At 39.8% G+C, this 18,127-nt stretch overlaps 1 protein-coding gene across 2 annotated transcripts in view; it reads right to left on the bottom strand.

The window, feature by feature from the left end:
• Positions 1–56: 56 nt before the first annotated feature.
• Positions 57–18,127, bottom strand: part of col17a1b (collagen, type XVII, alpha 1b) — a 29,324-nt gene continuing 11,253 nt past the window's right edge. For both annotated transcript variants that reach the window (XM_056394547.1, XM_056394549.1), the window contains 43 exons: positions 16,265–16,357; positions 16,130–16,174; positions 15,895–16,038; positions 12,793–13,542; positions 12,452–12,502; positions 12,332–12,349; positions 12,173–12,199; positions 11,997–12,059; positions 11,797–11,901; positions 11,611–11,673; positions 10,593–10,628; positions 10,391–10,444; positions 10,248–10,283; positions 10,130–10,165; positions 9,959–10,021; positions 9,207–9,242; positions 8,926–8,997; positions 8,780–8,806; positions 8,634–8,669; positions 8,483–8,518; positions 8,314–8,394; positions 8,099–8,134; positions 7,907–7,999; positions 6,633–6,713; positions 6,366–6,416; positions 6,171–6,230; positions 6,015–6,074; positions 5,880–5,906; positions 5,658–5,717; positions 5,399–5,485; positions 5,244–5,282; positions 5,016–5,132; positions 4,807–4,926; positions 4,594–4,695; positions 4,274–4,402; positions 4,070–4,180; positions 3,726–3,905; positions 2,572–2,712; positions 2,165–2,392; positions 1,565–1,729; positions 1,339–1,419; positions 1,168–1,251; positions 57–1,072 (listed from right to left, as the gene is read on the bottom strand). In XM_056394547.1, coding sequence (XP_056250522.1) covers positions 1,017–1,072; positions 1,168–1,251; positions 1,339–1,419; positions 1,565–1,729; positions 2,165–2,392; positions 2,572–2,712; positions 3,726–3,905; positions 4,070–4,180; positions 4,274–4,402; positions 4,594–4,695; positions 4,807–4,926; positions 5,016–5,132; positions 5,244–5,282; positions 5,399–5,485; positions 5,658–5,717; positions 5,880–5,906; positions 6,015–6,074; positions 6,171–6,230; positions 6,366–6,416; positions 6,633–6,713; positions 7,907–7,999; positions 8,099–8,134; positions 8,314–8,394; positions 8,483–8,518; positions 8,634–8,669; positions 8,780–8,806; positions 8,926–8,997; positions 9,207–9,242; positions 9,959–10,021; positions 10,130–10,165; positions 10,248–10,283; positions 10,391–10,444; positions 10,593–10,628; positions 11,611–11,673; positions 11,797–11,901; positions 11,997–12,059; positions 12,173–12,199; positions 12,332–12,349; positions 12,452–12,502; positions 12,793–13,542; positions 15,895–16,038; positions 16,130–16,174; positions 16,265–16,357 — 3,980 coding nt within the window. In that variant the 3' untranslated portion in view covers positions 57–1,016. The remainder of the gene's footprint in view (positions 1,073–1,167; positions 1,252–1,338; positions 1,420–1,564; positions 1,730–2,164; positions 2,393–2,571; positions 2,713–3,725; positions 3,906–4,069; positions 4,181–4,273; positions 4,403–4,593; positions 4,696–4,806; positions 4,927–5,015; positions 5,133–5,243; positions 5,283–5,398; positions 5,486–5,657; positions 5,718–5,879; positions 5,907–6,014; positions 6,075–6,170; positions 6,231–6,365; positions 6,417–6,632; positions 6,714–7,906; positions 8,000–8,098; positions 8,135–8,313; positions 8,395–8,482; positions 8,519–8,633; positions 8,670–8,779; positions 8,807–8,925; positions 8,998–9,206; positions 9,243–9,958; positions 10,022–10,129; positions 10,166–10,247; positions 10,284–10,390; positions 10,445–10,592; positions 10,629–11,610; positions 11,674–11,796; positions 11,902–11,996; positions 12,060–12,172; positions 12,200–12,331; positions 12,350–12,451; positions 12,503–12,792; positions 13,543–15,894; positions 16,039–16,129; positions 16,175–16,264; positions 16,358–18,127) is intronic.

The following is an 18,127-nucleotide window of genomic DNA, read 5'->3' as shown; positions in this document are numbered from 1 at the left end:
TTTTAACTGTCTTAAAACACCTTTTTAGATCAGTTTAGTCATACAGATATCAAAACTCACAAGTCCAAAAATAGATTTATTTGTGTGTCTTTCAAATATAATGATCAAATGTCAGTAAGTTCAATGATGTCAAACATTACCTGGGAACATTTTATAATTTAATCTTTCCAACACACAAAAGAAAATATAATTTCAGTGCGCTCTTATACAAAAATATACAACCCAATCAGTCATTTCTAAGAGATTATCAGTCCTTGTCTTTCAACCATGTGAGCAATGTCATTTATTTCTTTTATAAACAAACCTTTCAAGTATATCAACCCAGCCCAACCCACCCACCCCACCCGTACTGCACAAATGGCCCTCACTCTGACCCGGACAACCTCTGATAATGATGCATTACTTTATAAATTTAAAAAAGTTGTATGGGGTGAATGGATAACTGCCAGGGGTCTTAAAAGCTGTAGAATGGCTTGACTTGACGGATAATAATGAAAATATTCTAGTCTTTTACCTTGATACAACATTCAACACTTATATAGTCCTCAATACAATATAATCCTCAAAAAACATTGAATAGAATAAAAAGTACACCAGACGCTCAAGTAACACAAGCAGTGGAAAAAGATGCAAAGTGCAATTAAACTATCAGCAAATGCTATTTATCGCTAAAATATAGATATTCATTTAAACAAAGCTGCCCCCAGAAAAATGTTTGAACACAAGCTTCTAACTAAACAAAGTAAACATTGTACACCCACATGTCAAAAAACGAAGTCTGTGTCACCACAGCACTGACCAGCAGCTAAATCAATACCTCTACTCAAGCGGTTTTAAAGAGACTGATGCATTTTTTGGCTGCTTTTATTTTCTCAATTGTTCTCTGACATTTCTACAAATGGCAACAATAAGGAGCATTTTTTTGACTACTTGCATTTCTACAGTTAAAGACTTAAAAAAAAAAGATGAATAAAATGGAAATGAAATCTGACATGATCCAGTAGTATGTTAACCCTTTAGCCACCGTTGGCCTGACGGCGATGCAGCTGACGACGACCAACCACTTTTTTACCTGTGGAGGACGAAAAACGCAGTGTAGTGATGAGTTACATGTATGTTACACTGGATAGCTTTTTAAGTGGTTTGACAACATTTTGATGATTTTACCTGTATCCCTCTTCTGCACTCTGTGTGGAATCTGGACACTGTATGCCCCTGGTAATCCTGGTAAACCCTGTTGTCCAAGGTCACCTGTAAACACACAAAAACTCTCAGAATGCTTGTCTCAGTCACGCCACTAAAACATTACTCTGGAAAATCAGCACTATTTAAATGTACCCTTTTCTCCTCTGGGTCCTGGGTACCCTCTGTCTCCCTTCGGTCCAGGGTTTCCTGGAGGGCCGGGGATGGTGCCATGGGCTACGCAAGAGCAAGAGCAAGAGCAAAAACACAGATTCAGTCGTGATGAAGCAACATTTTCCAGCTACACTTACATAAGTCTGGACCGTTTTCCATTGCTGTAATATTTAACCTGATACAGTATGTGGAAAGTCATAATCCTCACTTCTGAAGAATTCCATGAGGTCAGCTGTGACATTGCCATAGGACCCGATGACACGGCTGTAACCAGGTGGTCCGGGAGGACCAGGTGGACCAGGGGGTCCTTGAATCGCTCTTACATTCGTCCTCGAAGGACCCTCAACCAGGTAGCCCTGCAGCAGGCCTTGATCTGCAGGAAGGTTGTTAGAAAACAATACTTTCATCATACTTTCAAAGTGGGCACACCTTCAGACAAATCAAGCTCAAACCCCATAAAACAGCTTAGAAATCAGAACCAAAGATGCTCTAGAACTTGGCTGACAATCATCACATTTTTAAGTTTTCCTCAGTATCAAAGTAATCCAGTGAGAGTTATCTGTACACCCACTGATACATTGCTAAAAGGAACTGCCAATTTTCAAAAATGTGAACAAATATTGGCTAAAAAATGCAGCTCAAGTTGTAGCCCACAGCATAAATCACTGAATCCATAGCAACAGCCCCTAAACATTATGAGAACTGAAGCTCCAAAACTTAGAGCATATCTACCAAACTTTTTTAATTTTTCATAAAGACAACTACAAAAAATCAGTATCTGTACGTTTGGCAGCTGTAATTGACTCACTCCTGATGTAGTCTGTAACTTTCAAGGCAACATTGGAGTAGTCCAATGTCTCAGCGAGCTTGCTGATATCGATCTCTCTGCGCTCCGAGCCGTAGCGGGAGTCACCATGAGCGTAGCCCTGGCTCTGTATGTTGCCTTGGACATAAACAAGCTCTCCACGTTCTCCTTTCTGACCCCTTGGCCCCTGAGGCCCTGGAGGTCCGGTGATGAATTGACGAACACTGTCACCTGAAAAATAAAATTCACCTGTGATATCTGGACTCACCTGCTGTCTTAGGTTTTACATATATACTGTATATACAGCGAGCATGGGATTTATGCAAGAACACGGCAGAAGAAGTGTTATGAAGGTTAAAGGGGTCACAAGGTCAAAGGAGTCTTGTCTGTGTGGGATGTTTGGATCTTACTGGTCAGATAATCCTGAATTTCAGCGCGAATGCTCTCCCGAGGGAAGTTTCCACTGATGGAAACTGATCTAGTGAAAGTGCCTGGTGGACCCTGTGGACCTGGAGGACCAGGAGGGCCGGGATGACCTCTGAACCCAGAACCTGAAAGAAATTCAATTCAAAGTTATTGTCATTCCGGTGTGTGCAGAGCAAGATGAGGAAACCTTGTGCAACACCAACTATGTTAAAGATAGAGTAAGCGTTTATAATCCAATACACTTTTGGTAAATTTCAGTGAACATCTCCTCATGGTCCACTTGACACCATCCAACAATGGTAGAGAGACATCTGAGAGCTGAAAGGCATGAAGAAAGATGTGGAGGTTGCTCTCGTTCTGCTTGACAGGTAGGTGTCCTTTGCTTTGCTAGCTAATGCCAACTGGTTAGTTAGCAAGCAGCCACCAGTGTCACATTTCTGTGTTTGGTATCGTTAAATTTCTTGCCCATGGACATTCGGCTTTCTTTCTAGTTTGCCAAGATATGCTGTTGGTGTGATGTTAGCTATAGAGTTGTGAGTATGCTGTTTGCAGCTTGCGTGCGGGTTATTACAAACCGTCTCGTCCTTTCTGCTTGTTAGCTTTGCAGCACAAACTGTAGCAAGGGTTTCTTGTCTTGTTGTTTGCGCTGTATCATGGTATTTGTCTGTACAACTTGAAAACGATTTTAGCCACACAAGTTTGCCAGCACAGTGGATTTATTCAGTTGGATGTATAAGTTAAAATTCTATGCCAGGTAACGTTAGCTTCTTTGTTAGCTTAGCTGCAAACCTACAGTTCTCTGAAGGGGTATTTGTTTTGCTGTTAATGTCAAATATCAACAGTCTTTCTCCAGCACTGCTTTCTCTACCTTTAACAGTGGTGGGTGTAATAAACAATAACGACCTCAGAGTTTGTCAGTGCAATGTGACATCACTGTTGGGGGTGGGATTTGGGGATTTGGATTTGCGTCTTAATTTACTAATATAAGGAATAAGACTTGAGGCCATTTCTGTAGCATCTACAGGATTATATTTGTTCTCAAGATTTTAAGAGATTTTGAGAGGAATCTTTAATTTAATTCATGGATAGCTGTGTTAAGTTCAAAACATTTATTTTAAGTGATTTCTGTCAGACTCACTCTGCAGGTAACGCTGAATGTCCTCCAAGCTGTAGCCACGACCTCCCGCTCCATACACAGTGGCAGTGGAGACTCCCGGAGGCCCCTGAGGGCCAGCAGGGCCAGGTAGCCCTGGCTCACCTCGAGGACCAGGAGGACCATGTTGTATGGCAGAGCTGATCCAAGAGCGGAAGTCTGTATCTGGGTAAGTGGATGAGGATACAATGGAGATGGTGAATAAGTGAGTGAGTCGGTTAGATTTCCATTATTCATAGAGAGCGACAACAAGATAAGTGGATTTAAATCCTACAGGTGAAACAAGGTCGGTGTGTGTCAATGGGCAAAGCTAATAATTATGATCTTACTTCTCATCAGTGCAGAATAGTCAATTGTAGCTGTACTGAAGCCAGAACCTCCTGCACCAGCAGGCCCAGGAGGACCAGGTGGCCCAGGTGGACCTCTAGCAATCCCTCTGTCTGAAAATAACGAGAAATGCAGTTTGATTGTTTGGTCAAGCCCAGGCATCAGTTCCAGGGTTACTGTTTTCTGTTAGTTCAAGCTGTACTTACCATTCATGATATTGAAGACATATGTCGCTATCTGTTCTATACTGTAACTGCCTACAAGTCCGTCTGATCCCCCTGATGGTAGTTGTTGTTTTTGTGCAATTGAGATCAAATATCTCCTCACATCGTCTCCTAGACAGATCACAGCAGAGACACAGTTTAGCTTGGTGCATCCTCTGAAAAAGCAAGTCCTGAAATGTGTTTGTCTTCATAGATCTCTCAGAACTAGATGATGCTGAGTGAACAGACACCTGTAATATGTGTATAAGATGTCAGAGGTATCTGATACCATTTGTCTTAGTGTGAATATATATTGTACTTACTCCGAAGCACAGCAATGACATCACTGACTGACTGAAGTTCAATAGTAGGTCCAGGAGGACCTGGTGGTCCTGGAGGACCAATGATGAGGCCTGAGCCTGAACCTGAAATTGCACAACACAGTTAAAGGTATTTATAATAATTCAGATCCATAAGGACCTTCTTTTCACACTACCATTTAGTAATATAAATTCTGGGGAAAAGCACTAGCTTACTTCGCAGGTAGGCAATGATCCGAGCGGCAATGTCCTCTATAGAGCCTGAGTGGGTTCCAGGGATTCCTGGAGGCCCAGGTGGACCTGGAGGTCCAGGGTTACCAGACTGTCTGATTCTACCTGCATGGATCAAATTAAACATGTTAATATTCTGTTCTGTCCCCCTGACAGCCTGTGACCTTGTGACATTGCCTCAGAACAACACTTACTTAGATAGTCAGAGATGTATAGGCGCATCTCACTAGAAGAAGCAAAAGAGCCTGGCTGGCCTGGAGGGCCAGGAGGACCTGCGGGACCAGGAGGACCTGAAGTGACAGAGATGGAGCCTGGGGAAAAAAAGTGATAGTAAAGACCCTGAAGAGAACATATGCCAAACATTAAAGCCACTGTGAGCTATTATAAAGAGTAGTTAGGACAATAATGATGTTTTCCTCTACCTCTTGAAGAGCCAGAAATACCAGGAGCTCCAGTGTCCCCTTAGAAATGATAAACAACAACAAAAGCATTATCAGGTGGATACAGTATTTGCTGTGAAATACAGACAATTAAACACTGACAACATCTGCAGATTTCAGTGTGATGTAAGGTTTACCTTTGATTCCTTGTGGTCCTGGACGTCCGGGTGGCCCTGGTGGACCTGGTGGACCAGGGATCCCGTGTCCTCCAGCATAAGTTGACACTGTAAGAAATAAATATACAGTGTCAGTATATCACACTGTGCATTAAGCCTGCTCCACACACATCCTCAGCACTAGTATCACAAGGGTGGCTCTTAAATAAATAAATAATTTATTTTTTTTAATTTTAAATTTGAATATTTATGATTTGTGTTTGTTGGAAAAAGGGCCGACCTCTCTCAGAGCTTCCTGGTCTTCCTGGGGTGCCGGGCACACCTTGCTGTCCTTGTTCACCTGAGACACAAATGAGCAGTCACAGTTATTGATGCTGAAAACGTCTGTTCAGAGGGAGGCTCACAACTTTTAGTCAAAAAGGTTAGTAGGCCTACAACAAATACAGAGTGAAAAAGCTAATGATTTAAATACAATAGACAGAAAAGGCACAAAGAAAGTCACCTTGGTAGCCCCTTGGTCCAGGAGAACCTAAAATATTGAGAGAAATGTCATGTTAAAGTGCTAATAGAACTTATGGAGTGGATGTTGTCTTAAATGAAGCAAAAGCGGTCAGACCACTTTACAAAATCTGATCACCTGTTGATCCTTTAGGCCCAGCAGGCCCAGGTGGTCCTGGTGGTCCAGTGTAAAACATTCCTGTAAGAAGAGCAGTGTTGAATCAGTGGTGTCACTGTTGGGTTACATGTGTAACCCATATCAAGGCAGCGCACAAGTCTAAGTTTTGGTACATACCAGAGCTGGATGCAAAGCTTGACTCTCCTCTGTCTCCTTTAGGTCCTGGTCTTCCATAACCTATAAGGTAAAAATGATTGTTAAAGCTTCACTTGAAGAACAGATGAACTCCACAAAATACCAACCACACTGTATGATCCACTCACCTCTGTATCCAAATATGAAACAATATATTTTATAAGCTGAAATACTTGCCTGGCTGACCTGGAGGCCCAGGTGGTCCTGGAGGTCCTTGTCTTGAATCTCCTAATGAAAACAATTTGAAGAATATTAGAAGACGACACAGCAGGAGCAGGAGGCGATCATTCTCAGATGGCGTCAGACAAATCCTACATAATCATTAAGGATGGTCTCCTCGATAACTATTGTTGTTTTTTTAAAACTTATTCTCATTTGTTGATATATTCATATATGAAAAACTTGAACTTAATTTTGCAACAGAGTATGTTGTGTCTTATTTACCTGGACGTCCAGGAACACCAGGTGGACCCGGGGGGCCGGGTGGGCCGGGTAGTGCTGAGGCTCCACCAGAACTAAATTGAGCTAAAGCCAAAATAAAAACACATTTTAATCAACGATCATTTAATGAACAATACTGTGGTCTGTAGAAATAGACAAACCAGGGTGTAGTAGTGTAGTAAATTACATTTTTCCCTTTGCTGAAGAGCAGCGACTTTGGCCATGAGTGATAATTTCAGGTAGGGAAGACTGTGTAGCCAGCTAACACACCCAAAGTCAGTTAAAGTAATGTCTATCTAAGGTTTGCTGACATTAGCTAACATTAACCATATGCCGCTGGGACTAGTTTAACAAATATATTTTAGATTAGTCTGCAGCATTAGGGCTGCCTTAAAGTTCCAGATGTTTTACACAAAGTAAAAAATCTGCTATGATTAACTTTTTTTTTTTTTAACATCCATGGTTTTCCCACATAAAAAGTGAAAAAATTGTGAAAACTGGTTGGAAGCAAATCTACGCTTACTTCCTCATTGAGAAATTCTGGATCAGGCCTTATGCCCTGCCCACTACCGCTGCTTGCACTAGGTTGACAGTGAAAGAGCAGTGTTTATCAAGATGGTTTGCAGAGGACAAATCGTGGCCAGCCACATGTTTGAGCCTCAGTCAGACTCAGGAGTTTGTTGAGGAGTGAGGAGTGTCTTGTGCACCAAAGTCGGTGACTACAAGACATATCAGAGCGGTTAGTGTAGTTACCATCTTTTATTTGTTTATGTTGTTTGTTAGCTTGTAGCTGGCAGTGGTTGACACTGCGTTAGTGGTTGTGCTAATACTGACAAGGTTTCAGGTTTATTTTGCCCGGCCGCTTGTCCCCCCAAGTGGATAGGATTCGTTTCTTAGGTGTATGACATATGAAACCTTGACTATTGAATTCTTCCAGAAGACAAATCATTTCTGCTGGAGTGAATGGAACTGAGGGGTCTACCAGACTTCATGGCAAATTAGTCCTAGTCTATAAAATCAAGGATTACACAGCTTTGTGCAATGGATGGGTTTAGACATCTATCTTAAGTCAGCCATGGGCTGTAGCATCAATGCTGAACTAGTTTTATTGCTTATAAATTCAACTTTTCATTTGCAATATCAAGATTGTGTTGTTTAATTGTCTCTTAAATTTTACGTATTTTTCCTTTAAGCTCAGATAATGTCACACTACAGATGCAGCAGGTTATTTCTCACCCCTAAACACTGTATGTCTTATAGCAAAAAGAAGTACTCACTCCTTGTTCCAGATGAACTTATAGTTTCAGTCGTTCTCACTGATATTCCTGCTTCTCCCTGTTCTCCCTTATATCCTCTGTCACCTTTAGGACCTGTGAGGACAAACAAAATGCAGCATCTATTAGACTCTGTGGGCTACAACAGACAATCTAAAAAGCTTCCTTTGGGAGAAAAAAAGTGTGATGACCTACCAGGCTGGCCAGGCAGACCAGCAGGGCCAATGGGACCTGAGATTGGAAATCAACATAACATATAATGAATTAAAGCATAAAAAAAACAATACAAATAAATAAGTAAGTAAGAATTGTGACTACTGCTATGGCACTATGATTCAGGGCTAAGATGCTAGATATGCAGAATGTCAAGGACATCATCTGGCTACTTTCTGGGCTGTCAAGGGTCAGACCTGACAATCCAGGAGGTCCAGCAGGGCCGGGAGGACCAGAGGGCCCAGGTGGTCCTGGGATGCCAATAGATGTGGAACCAGCTGGAAAAAATAAGCAATGCTCAGATATACTCAAACTATAGTCTGATCAATAATGTGTTAAAGTCTAATTTTTATCATGCTGTGTTACCTGCATTGATAATTCTTCCGGGTTCACCAGTGTCACCTAAAAATAGAGAGACACATCAGATACAGAATTTTTTAATGAATAGCACAAAACACTATTTTAGAAAACTGCAGGAGGCCCTCAAGCCTGAAGCTGAAGTTGACAGCAGCTGTACCTTTGGCGCCAGGTTGTCCTGGATTCCCTGGTATCCCTAAAAATAAGATAAAAGTACATTTATAGTGTTGAGAAGTAAGACAATGATATTTCACAGAATTAAATAATAAAACTACAATGTGTGCTGTATTAATAGTAGAGTCATACCTGGTGGTCCTTGAAGCCCAGGTGCTCCTATAGAGGGGTGGTGGAGGGTGGAGAGGGTAAATATATCGCATCATATTATCCACTGATGATAATGTTAATATAGCTAAAGATCGTGTTTCATAAGAATGACTTCATGTTCACTTTACCTGGAAGTCCAGCATCACCGGGAGGCCCAGCAGGTCCCCTGAGTCCAGGTGGCCCAGCAGATCCTTGGTCACCTGAAAAATAAAATTAAAAACAAATATACAAATATATAAGTTATAGTTTTTTGGTTTTTTTTTTCAAAATTGTGTATGGAAAAGTCTTGTTTTTAGCCTGACCCTCATTCATTTTTGGGTTGTGAAGCCATTCAGCACCACGTCCTGGTGCATATTCAGCTATTATTCAAATAAGTGTATCTGTAGTACTTATATAATGACTAATTTACCTCTTGATCCTTTTGCACCATCATGTCCAGACAATCCTGATGAAAGAAAGAGAAAAAAATGTTCAATTGGGTTTTTGAGGGGGAAGGGGGTGGGGGAGGACTCCTCTCTGCTGCCCCCTCATGGATGATCTCATTACTGCAACATTGCACTCAGTTATAATGATTTCACATAAAGTTAACATCAACACTTTCAGGGAAAGGATAAAGACACATTTACTATGTTTAATTCTAAGTTGCTGAAATAACTAATTTGTAGACTATAGAATAAACTATATATACATATATATATATATATATATATATATATATATATATATATATATACATATACATATATATACACATATATAGAATAAATAAAATTTGTATATAGAATATATAAAATAGAATATATAGAATAAATAAAATTCTAAAAAAAAGAATAAGACATACTAAAAATGATTATACTCAGTTTTAAGTGCTCCTTCCACTTTCTTGGATGGGTACAATTTTTATTATGATCACACGCACCACCTTAACTCATTACAGCCAAGTCACATTAAAATAACATTTTGAGTTCACTATCGCCGGAAACTCCAGTAAATTACCACTTCCACCATGCCACAAAATAGTACGAGACATAACACCCAGAAAATGGCAAACTATCACAGTCATATTTCCCAAATGTCAAACTATAGTTCAGAAGCACGATACCATAAGCTCAGAATCTCAGAATCAATTTATTATCTGAGGTTGGAGGTCCTGTTACTCACCCATTGACCCTTTGGATCCTTTCTCTCCAGCTTGCCCGGGCAGACCTGGTAAACCAGTATCACCTAAGGAGTGGAACAGCTGTATGAGAAAACTCATATTGACTGTACAAGGTATAGAATATGCCAATATGACCTCTACAAATATAGTTTAATTCACAAAGCTGGACTGACCTTGCAGACCTCTGAGACCTTTGTCTCCAGCTTCACCTAAAATAAACAATTAATTAACCTATGGTTAGAAACACTGACCACACAACTCTTATCAAAATCTGATGTAGTTACAACAAACCTTTAAGTCCCTGAAATCCAGCAAGTCCTCTGTCACCTGCAGAGTGAGAAGAGAGACTGTGAGTAATATTATAATATTTAGAATAAAGTCTTAACTGTGCATTTCACTGTGTTTATCAAGTGAACAAGATCCATGTGACCTACCTTTAGGCCCAGGTGACCCTGACTCGCCACGGAAACCCTGAGGACCTGGTTGACCTATAACAAAACAGTTCATGTAAAATGTCAGGGATTAAGTCAAGGCTCTGCTAACAGTGTTTTATAGTTGGTGCCAGTAAATTCAATAACATTCAACTTTAGGAGTCACTGTTATGGTGCACATGAGTGAAAACAGGGAGAAACTGACCTGGTGGCCCAGAAAGACCGGGAGCTCCTGCTGAGCCTGCAGCAAAGATGAATAATTTTAAGAAAAAAAAAACATTTCACACATCATAATAATCTAACTAAAAATGTATTGTGCTAATGTGGAACTGTGGAATTAAGAATTTTATTTTATTATTATTATTATCATTATTGCGATAAATAATGCTGATGTGATTATACTGTATTAGTAATCCCCAGTTCATCATTTTTAACTGTTATAGGTGCAATAGTGAATATTAATTTATCAAAAATATAAAGAAAATTGTAATATAGCAGAACAAGATAAATGATAAACAAAATGAAAACTTATTTAAAGGTAAAACCCTGTTCAGTACTTATACACAGTATATAAACATTTAATAAATGGTTCATAACACATTATAATGTATTTTTAAATAGATAGAATAACATTTTAAATGTTTATTAATGTACAATATTTATCAGCAGTTTTACTGTGAAGACATACTATTTCATATTATTACAACTGTGTTTTACTATATTGTCATTCATTATCTGTTTATACACCAGCTTCCACTTATGGGTGCCCACAGGGATAGATACAGATAGATATAATTGTTGACAGATACATTAATAAACACTTATATCTTCTTACAGCTACATCATAGTGTGCTAATATTTATTAAATGTGTATGTATATACTGCTCATAAATACTAAATAAGGGAACAAAAGGATAGGAAGAATAATTCTTTATTCATAATATGGTGTTTTCCTAGAAGTAAAAGCAGCATGAATTTTATATATAAAAATTCAATATATTTAGTTTTTCATTGTTTGGGGCGTTTTAATTCTTGAATACAGTACATGTACAGATCTTGTTTGGCTTTATTTGATATTGATGTGAATGAGGCAGCATTTGCAACTGACTCAATGCTGCCACCTGGTGCTGTTCATTGAAGATGCTCCTTTTTAGATAATTTTATGTGACATTTATCTAAACATGAAAACAAAAGGGACAATGATTTATGTTCAGTGATCTCACCTTTTTGTCCCATCTGGCCGGCAGGTCCCACAGACCCAGGAACCCCAGGCTCTCCAGGAGCACCTACATAAACCAAACACATCACATCCTGTAGTGACACATTGTTTTTTAATCAAGATAAATTAGTTGCTATTTGTATCACTAATGAGCACACAACTTTTTTGCTGCTGTCAATGTGAGCCGTACCTCTGTCACCCTTGAGTCCAAAGCTTGCAGTTCCTGGCTCACCTCTGGGGCCAGCTGGGCCCTCACGACCCCTGATACCTGGTTGCCCCTCCATCCCATGTTCACCTGATCACACATTTTACATACAGATACTCACTCACTCAAAATAATCTGAACAGTTTACTTGTATGATGTAGTTTGACCTGAAGTGATTTCTGTACCTTGGCTTCCTTTCTGTCCTTTAGGACCCTCAGGGCCTGCGTGTCCCATTGCACCTGGAGCACCTGAGGTCAAAGGTCACAGTAAGTAAAATGACATCATGATACCACAAAATAAATCTACGAAAATGTAAAATACTGGTAATGACTTGAGGAAAATGTCAGTCATCAATCCTCACCTGGAATTCCAGGGAAACCAGCATCACCTGTGACAAGTGACACATACATTTAAATATGATTGAAGAACGCAAATAAAAAACTGACAACAGAACAACAGAAACAGAAATGAAAAATCTGAAGAAGGGATTTCTTGTAGTAGGTGTTTTTGTTTTGCCAACCTTTAGATCCGGGTTCACCTGAAAAGGATAAAAAATAAATATAAATGAATATAAATTAAACACAACTCTTGCGGATTAAATGCAAAAGGGGTATATGTTTAGATTTTATTTGAATTTCACCTTTTGGTCCAGGCAGCCCTCTCTCTCCCTGCACTGAGGATGTTAGAAAAGCTGAAAAAAAAAACAGTTCAGTTATCATGAAGTATTGTATGTGTGTGTGTGTGTATATGTCTGTATATGTGTGTGTGTGTGTGTATATGTCTGTATATGTGTGTGTGTGTGTGTGTGTGTGTGTGTGTGTGTGTGTGTCTGTATATGTGTGTGTGTGTGTGTGTGTGTGTGTGTGTGTGTGTGTCTGTATGTGTGTGTGTGTGTGTGTGTGTGTGTGTGTGTGTGTGTGTGTGTGTGTGTCTGTATGTGTGTGTGTGTGTGTGTGTGTGTGTGTGTGTGTGTGTCAGTACCTCTGAATGTCTGTGACTGCATTTCAGATCTGAGCATGTTTTGGATTGTCATCTGAAGAACAGCATGGTCTATGTGTCCTCCACTCACGCCAGTCCCAAAGCCAGTGCCACCGCTGAAACCGGTACCAGCACTGCCAGAGCTTCCACTATGACTGGTACCAGCACTGCCGCCGCTGCTACCGTATCCAGTACCAGCACTGCCGCCGTTGGTACCGTAACCAGTACCAGCACTGCCGCCACTGGTACCGTAACCAGTACCAGCACTGCCAGAGCTTCCACCATAACTGGTACCAACACTGCCAGCGCTTCCACTATGACTGGTACCACCCCTGCCGCCACTGGTACCGTAATCAGTACCAGCACTGCCAGCGCTGCCACTGAAGCTGGTGCCGGTGCCTCCGCCACTGGCCCCACTGGCCCCACTGGCCCCACTGGCCCCACTGGCTCCACTGGCACCACTGGCCCCACTGGCTCCACTGGCACCACTGGCCCCACTGGCCCCACTGGCCCCACTGGCACCACTGGCACCACCAAAGCTTCCTGCAGTGCCGATATCATTGCCACTGCTGCCGCCCATGGAGCCGCCAGCACCAACGCCTGAGCCTACGCCTCCACCTCCGCCGCCAACTCCAACTCCCACATGGCCGTTGATGTCATTGGAAGAACCTGAGAACCGACTGGTATGAGCAGTGGCGGCCGACTGAGCCTCCAGGGTGGCCACTCGATTCTTCAGCTTTCTCACATCCTCAGCTGAGAAAGGGGCATTGACATTTGTTAAGAAATACATACACAGAACACATGAGTTCAAACTACATATAAAACCATCACTACCTTATTTTACTGCTTTTATCCATATTTAATTGCAAAGCACTTTGTGTGAATTATTATTATTATTTTATCATTATTATTATTATTTTGTTTAATAATACAACAGTATTGCATTCAAACAAAATAAATTGCATCTACAGTAAAACACAACACATTACAGAAATAATGTACATGTATATTACACAGCAAATCATTAGATACACATGTGAGCATAGATCGAAGCCAAGAGCCAAAATCCTAATTTCTTGATTTGCACTTGATTTGGTTAATGTTAAAGTTAATAGACATATAATTAGCATGTAAGTCTACATTAAGCTGAAACAAACAGATAGAAAAATAATCATTTTTGATACCTGATTAATTTGTTAGCGTTATTTTTATAATAATTTGACTTGCTTTCCTTGAAGACATTCTCCACATTACTTGCTACTATGTTTAAACATAGTCTGGGAACTCCCCCTGCAATACAATTCCCACTAGGCCACTAGGATGCAACAAGGTCCATCCGCTCTGTCATCCCCACCACTTATAAATACCCCAGGGTCTCAGTCTACTACTAATCTACCTATTCTTGGTCTTGTTTAGGCTTTCAGAATTGGAAAGGCTTAGGTATCATTCACTTAAATATTCACAGCATTCTTCAGCATGAAAAACTGGACCAGCTGAAAGTCCTGGTAACTCAAACGAATCCTGATTTTATTGTCTTATCTGAAACATGGTTAAATGCTCTGTGAGTAACTCTGAGATACCTTGGATGATTATTACCTTTTTAAAATGGAAAGAAACTCAAGAGGAGGTGATTTTATTTTAAACTGGTTGAGCTCTGCCTCTGATTATGATTATCTTTCACAGTTAGTTACTGATCCCTCCAGGCCAAACTTAAAAGACTTTGATTGACTTGAACAAACAGAAATGGCAAATTTACTGATTTGGGAGTATTTGAGCTTGGCTTCAGTGATCAGTGTCCAATAGCATGTCTAAGAAATACAAAGATGAAAAAACTATTTCATCACATGGTGATTAGTAGGAATTTTGAGCAAACTTTCCTGTCTGATCTTTATAAAAGTGACACACATGATAATGATAAAATCCCTGATGTTGACTTATAGCCTTTGACTACTTTTATAAATTGATGTTGCTGATAAGATGCTCCCTTTAAAAAACACTGTGCAGAACTGGTCAAGTCCCTGATTCTCAGCTGAAAACTCATCCTTGCTGAAAGAGAAAACTAAAGCTTGGGCTCTTGCTGGGAGTAGTAGTATTATGGGGACATCTGACAGGCATGTTTCGGCTGCAACTCTAAAGCCTCTTGATACTGTCTACCGTTCATTACTGATGATGCTCATATCACTCACCATTGTATTCAGGTTGGGAAGTCCTTTCCCTGTCTGAGAGATGTGATTTGCACACATCTTTGTTTATTTATAAGGCTGTTATTGGAAAGCTGCTTTCATATATTAGTTAATACTAGTTTGGTCCACTGGACCAAGTCGTACTAGGACTAATGACTGGTTTATGCTTCGTGTCCCTTGAGTTCATACTGAGCTTGAAAGGGCTGCTTTTGGTTTCTGCATTCTGGAACTCACTACAAAGCATTTTTAAAATAAATTAATCGGTACCTCTTGCTCATTTTAAATCCATAAATTCTAACCTTTTAGATATGCAGATAGATGAACACTGTGTACTGTTTGACAATAATACAAAACTAAGTCTGAAGACAGTAAATATAGCTACTGTATGTACTGTAAATGGTCTACAGTATCAGATGACTTTACCATATGTGCTAATCAGTCACTCACTTCTCAACAGGTTTGGATGTGCACACTTTTACATGCAAGTTAAAGTTAAGTTTAAGTTGCAAAAATGATTGCAGCTTTTTCCTTTTTTGTCACATTTTTATCAGGATAAATCCACATCAACAACTCTTCTGCTGCAAGAAAACAAAGTGAAGTCTCTGATGTCATCAAGCAACAATTTCTGGAGCTGCTACACTGACAATGAATGCCAGACCAACTTTATGGCAGCGGGACGGTACCCAGAGATCAAATTTCCAGGGAGAGGAGTACATTTACAGCTCTTAGCAGCACTGTGAAATAATGCTCACTAGCCTGTAAAACCTGAAACACACATTTTATTGGTTCAAAAAAAGTCTCTCCCAGGCGCTTCGTTGCAGAGCAGCTCCAGGGAAAATCTCATGACTCCTAAGGTTTTATCTTTGGGGACATTTTTACTTTTCCCTATTAAATCTCATGGTGTTGCATAAGTGAAACTCACCCAGTGCGATGAGGCCAAACAGGAGTCCCAGCAGGAGAAGGGAGAGGAGGAGAAGGCCCAGCAGCCATTTCCACCAGGAGCAACAAGAATCAGAGCAGCAGCAAAATCCTCCACCTCCGAAGATGCCACTGTCCCTGTGAATCTCTGAAGACAGAATAAAGAGCAAACTCCTCACTTTCAAACACTAAAATATTCATCATCATGTAAAAATCAACACACATGCAATCACAAATACCTGCATAGGTGGCTTTGTCTTTCATTACAACTCCCGATGATCCATCTGATGAAGGAACAAATAAACACCACATCAAGTTATCTTTATAATCAAAATAATTTCTTTGTTCTTAGGGATGTTTTTATGACCACTCACAGTAAGTGTTGCCCGACTCTGTCTTCAGTGGGGCCGTCTCACTGTAGCTTGAAATAAGCTTCTCTTTCTTTATTGAATCTCCAGATAGTGACCCTGTAAATTTAGAAAAGCCGTTTTAACATAACCTTTATTGTATTTATATGAAAACACAGCTCTTTATAAGTGAGACAACACACACCATTAAAATATAAAAGACAATACATATGATGCAATGCAACACAAAAAGTGCTTTGGCCCATACCAACAAAGAAAAGAAAAGAAAAATAGAAATAAAATAAAGTATGTGATTAAGTAAATTAGTCGACTGACAGGCAATGCATTGCAAACAACTTTGATAATTGATTAAACATTTAAGCCCTTTTTTTTAAGCATCTGCTTCTCAGATGTGGATATTTGCTAGTTTTTCAGTTTTCTATGATCATAAACTATGATAGTAAACTCTTTTGACTGTTGTAAACTTGAGATGATGGAACTTTTCCCATCATTTTCCAACATTTTATAGACTAAATAATCAATCAGTCAATCAAAAAAATCATTGTCAGATGTATTGATAGTGAAAATAATTATTGGTTGCAGCGTTACAGTACTCCTGTGATGGATAAAACTACCTTGCACAAGGTTTTCTGTCTGTTTATTAGTTTAAACAAAGCAAATATGGAAGCAAAATGACAAAACACTTTACAGCAAACAGCTCAATAAAAACTAAAACAATGAAAGTACTTGTAATGACCTTATTTACATAATCAGTTGTTGTTGTTTTTGGGTTTTTTTTCTTAAAAGGAAGTTTCGATAAGATGCCATTTCTGTTTGATTGGTGTTAAGGTTTATTAGAATTTATTTAATATATATTTTTGCGTCCATAATAACATTTACCATTCGGTTTTTCATAATTGTTTAGAAAGTGGTTTAAATTACAGTTAATATATATTTCATAAGATGTTTTAAGTCTTGTTCATTACTGAGAAGGTTTAATAATAATTTTGTTTAATTTGGAGAGTGTATCTGAAGGAGTGTGATTTCCGGTTGACCTCTGGGTGATCACAGGGGAAAAAAAGTTGGTTGGGAGATGCGCATGTGACGGATCGCGTTGAGCTCCAGTGAGAGACGCCATGGACTATTAAATGTTTAACGAGTAATTCTGTTACGCGATAACTGTGGACTATTTGCTAGTTAACTCGTTTCTTATGGTATAAGTTATGTTAACTGTGTGTGTGAGTTTGGGACTGTTAAGCGGCCGAAGAGGTATGTTATTTTTTCTCTCTGGAGTGAGCTAGCTTGATTAGCAGAGCTGCCGCCATTGTGAGAGACAATCGCCTTCTTCACCTGCACGGACGAGTGGAGGAGCTACGGTAGGACGGAGCTTCCGCAGTCATCGCGGACACTTTGCTCGACGCTGAGGACGGTCTATTATCAGACAGGGTGTTTTTCCGGTTATGTTGTTCGTGCTGTCGCCGCTGCGGACTGAGATGAGCGTGACCTCAGGTGTTTTCTTCAGACGTGGTAAGATTCATACTCAATCCATGCAACTGTTTGTTTCTCCACGAGCCCCACCATTAAGCGCGCCAACCAACCTTAATGCAAGCTTGTTGAAACCAGACTAAACAGACTAAAACTACCCGGGTCCTTTTGTTTTTGTTTTTTATTAAAGTTTTTTCATGTCGGGTTTGTGTCTGACATGTGGGATACCTGCAATCAGTTAATACAAAGTTTAAACTGCAGAAATGTGTTAGTGTTTTTTCACAGTATATGCTGAATAATAGATAATTAACATATTTCTGTAGTAACATCACCTTGGGTTATTAAAGCTAAGATTGTTCCTTTAGCTTCTCAGTAATTAGAGAGAGAGAGAGAGAGAGATCATGA

The sequence above is a fragment of the Seriola aureovittata genome, chromosome 14, assembly GCF_021018895.1.
Source record: "Seriola aureovittata isolate HTS-2021-v1 ecotype China chromosome 14, ASM2101889v1, whole genome shotgun sequence".
Classification (NCBI taxonomy): domain Eukaryota; kingdom Metazoa; phylum Chordata; class Actinopteri; order Carangiformes; family Carangidae; genus Seriola; species Seriola aureovittata.
This window is presented reverse-complemented; position numbering and strand designations above follow the sequence as displayed.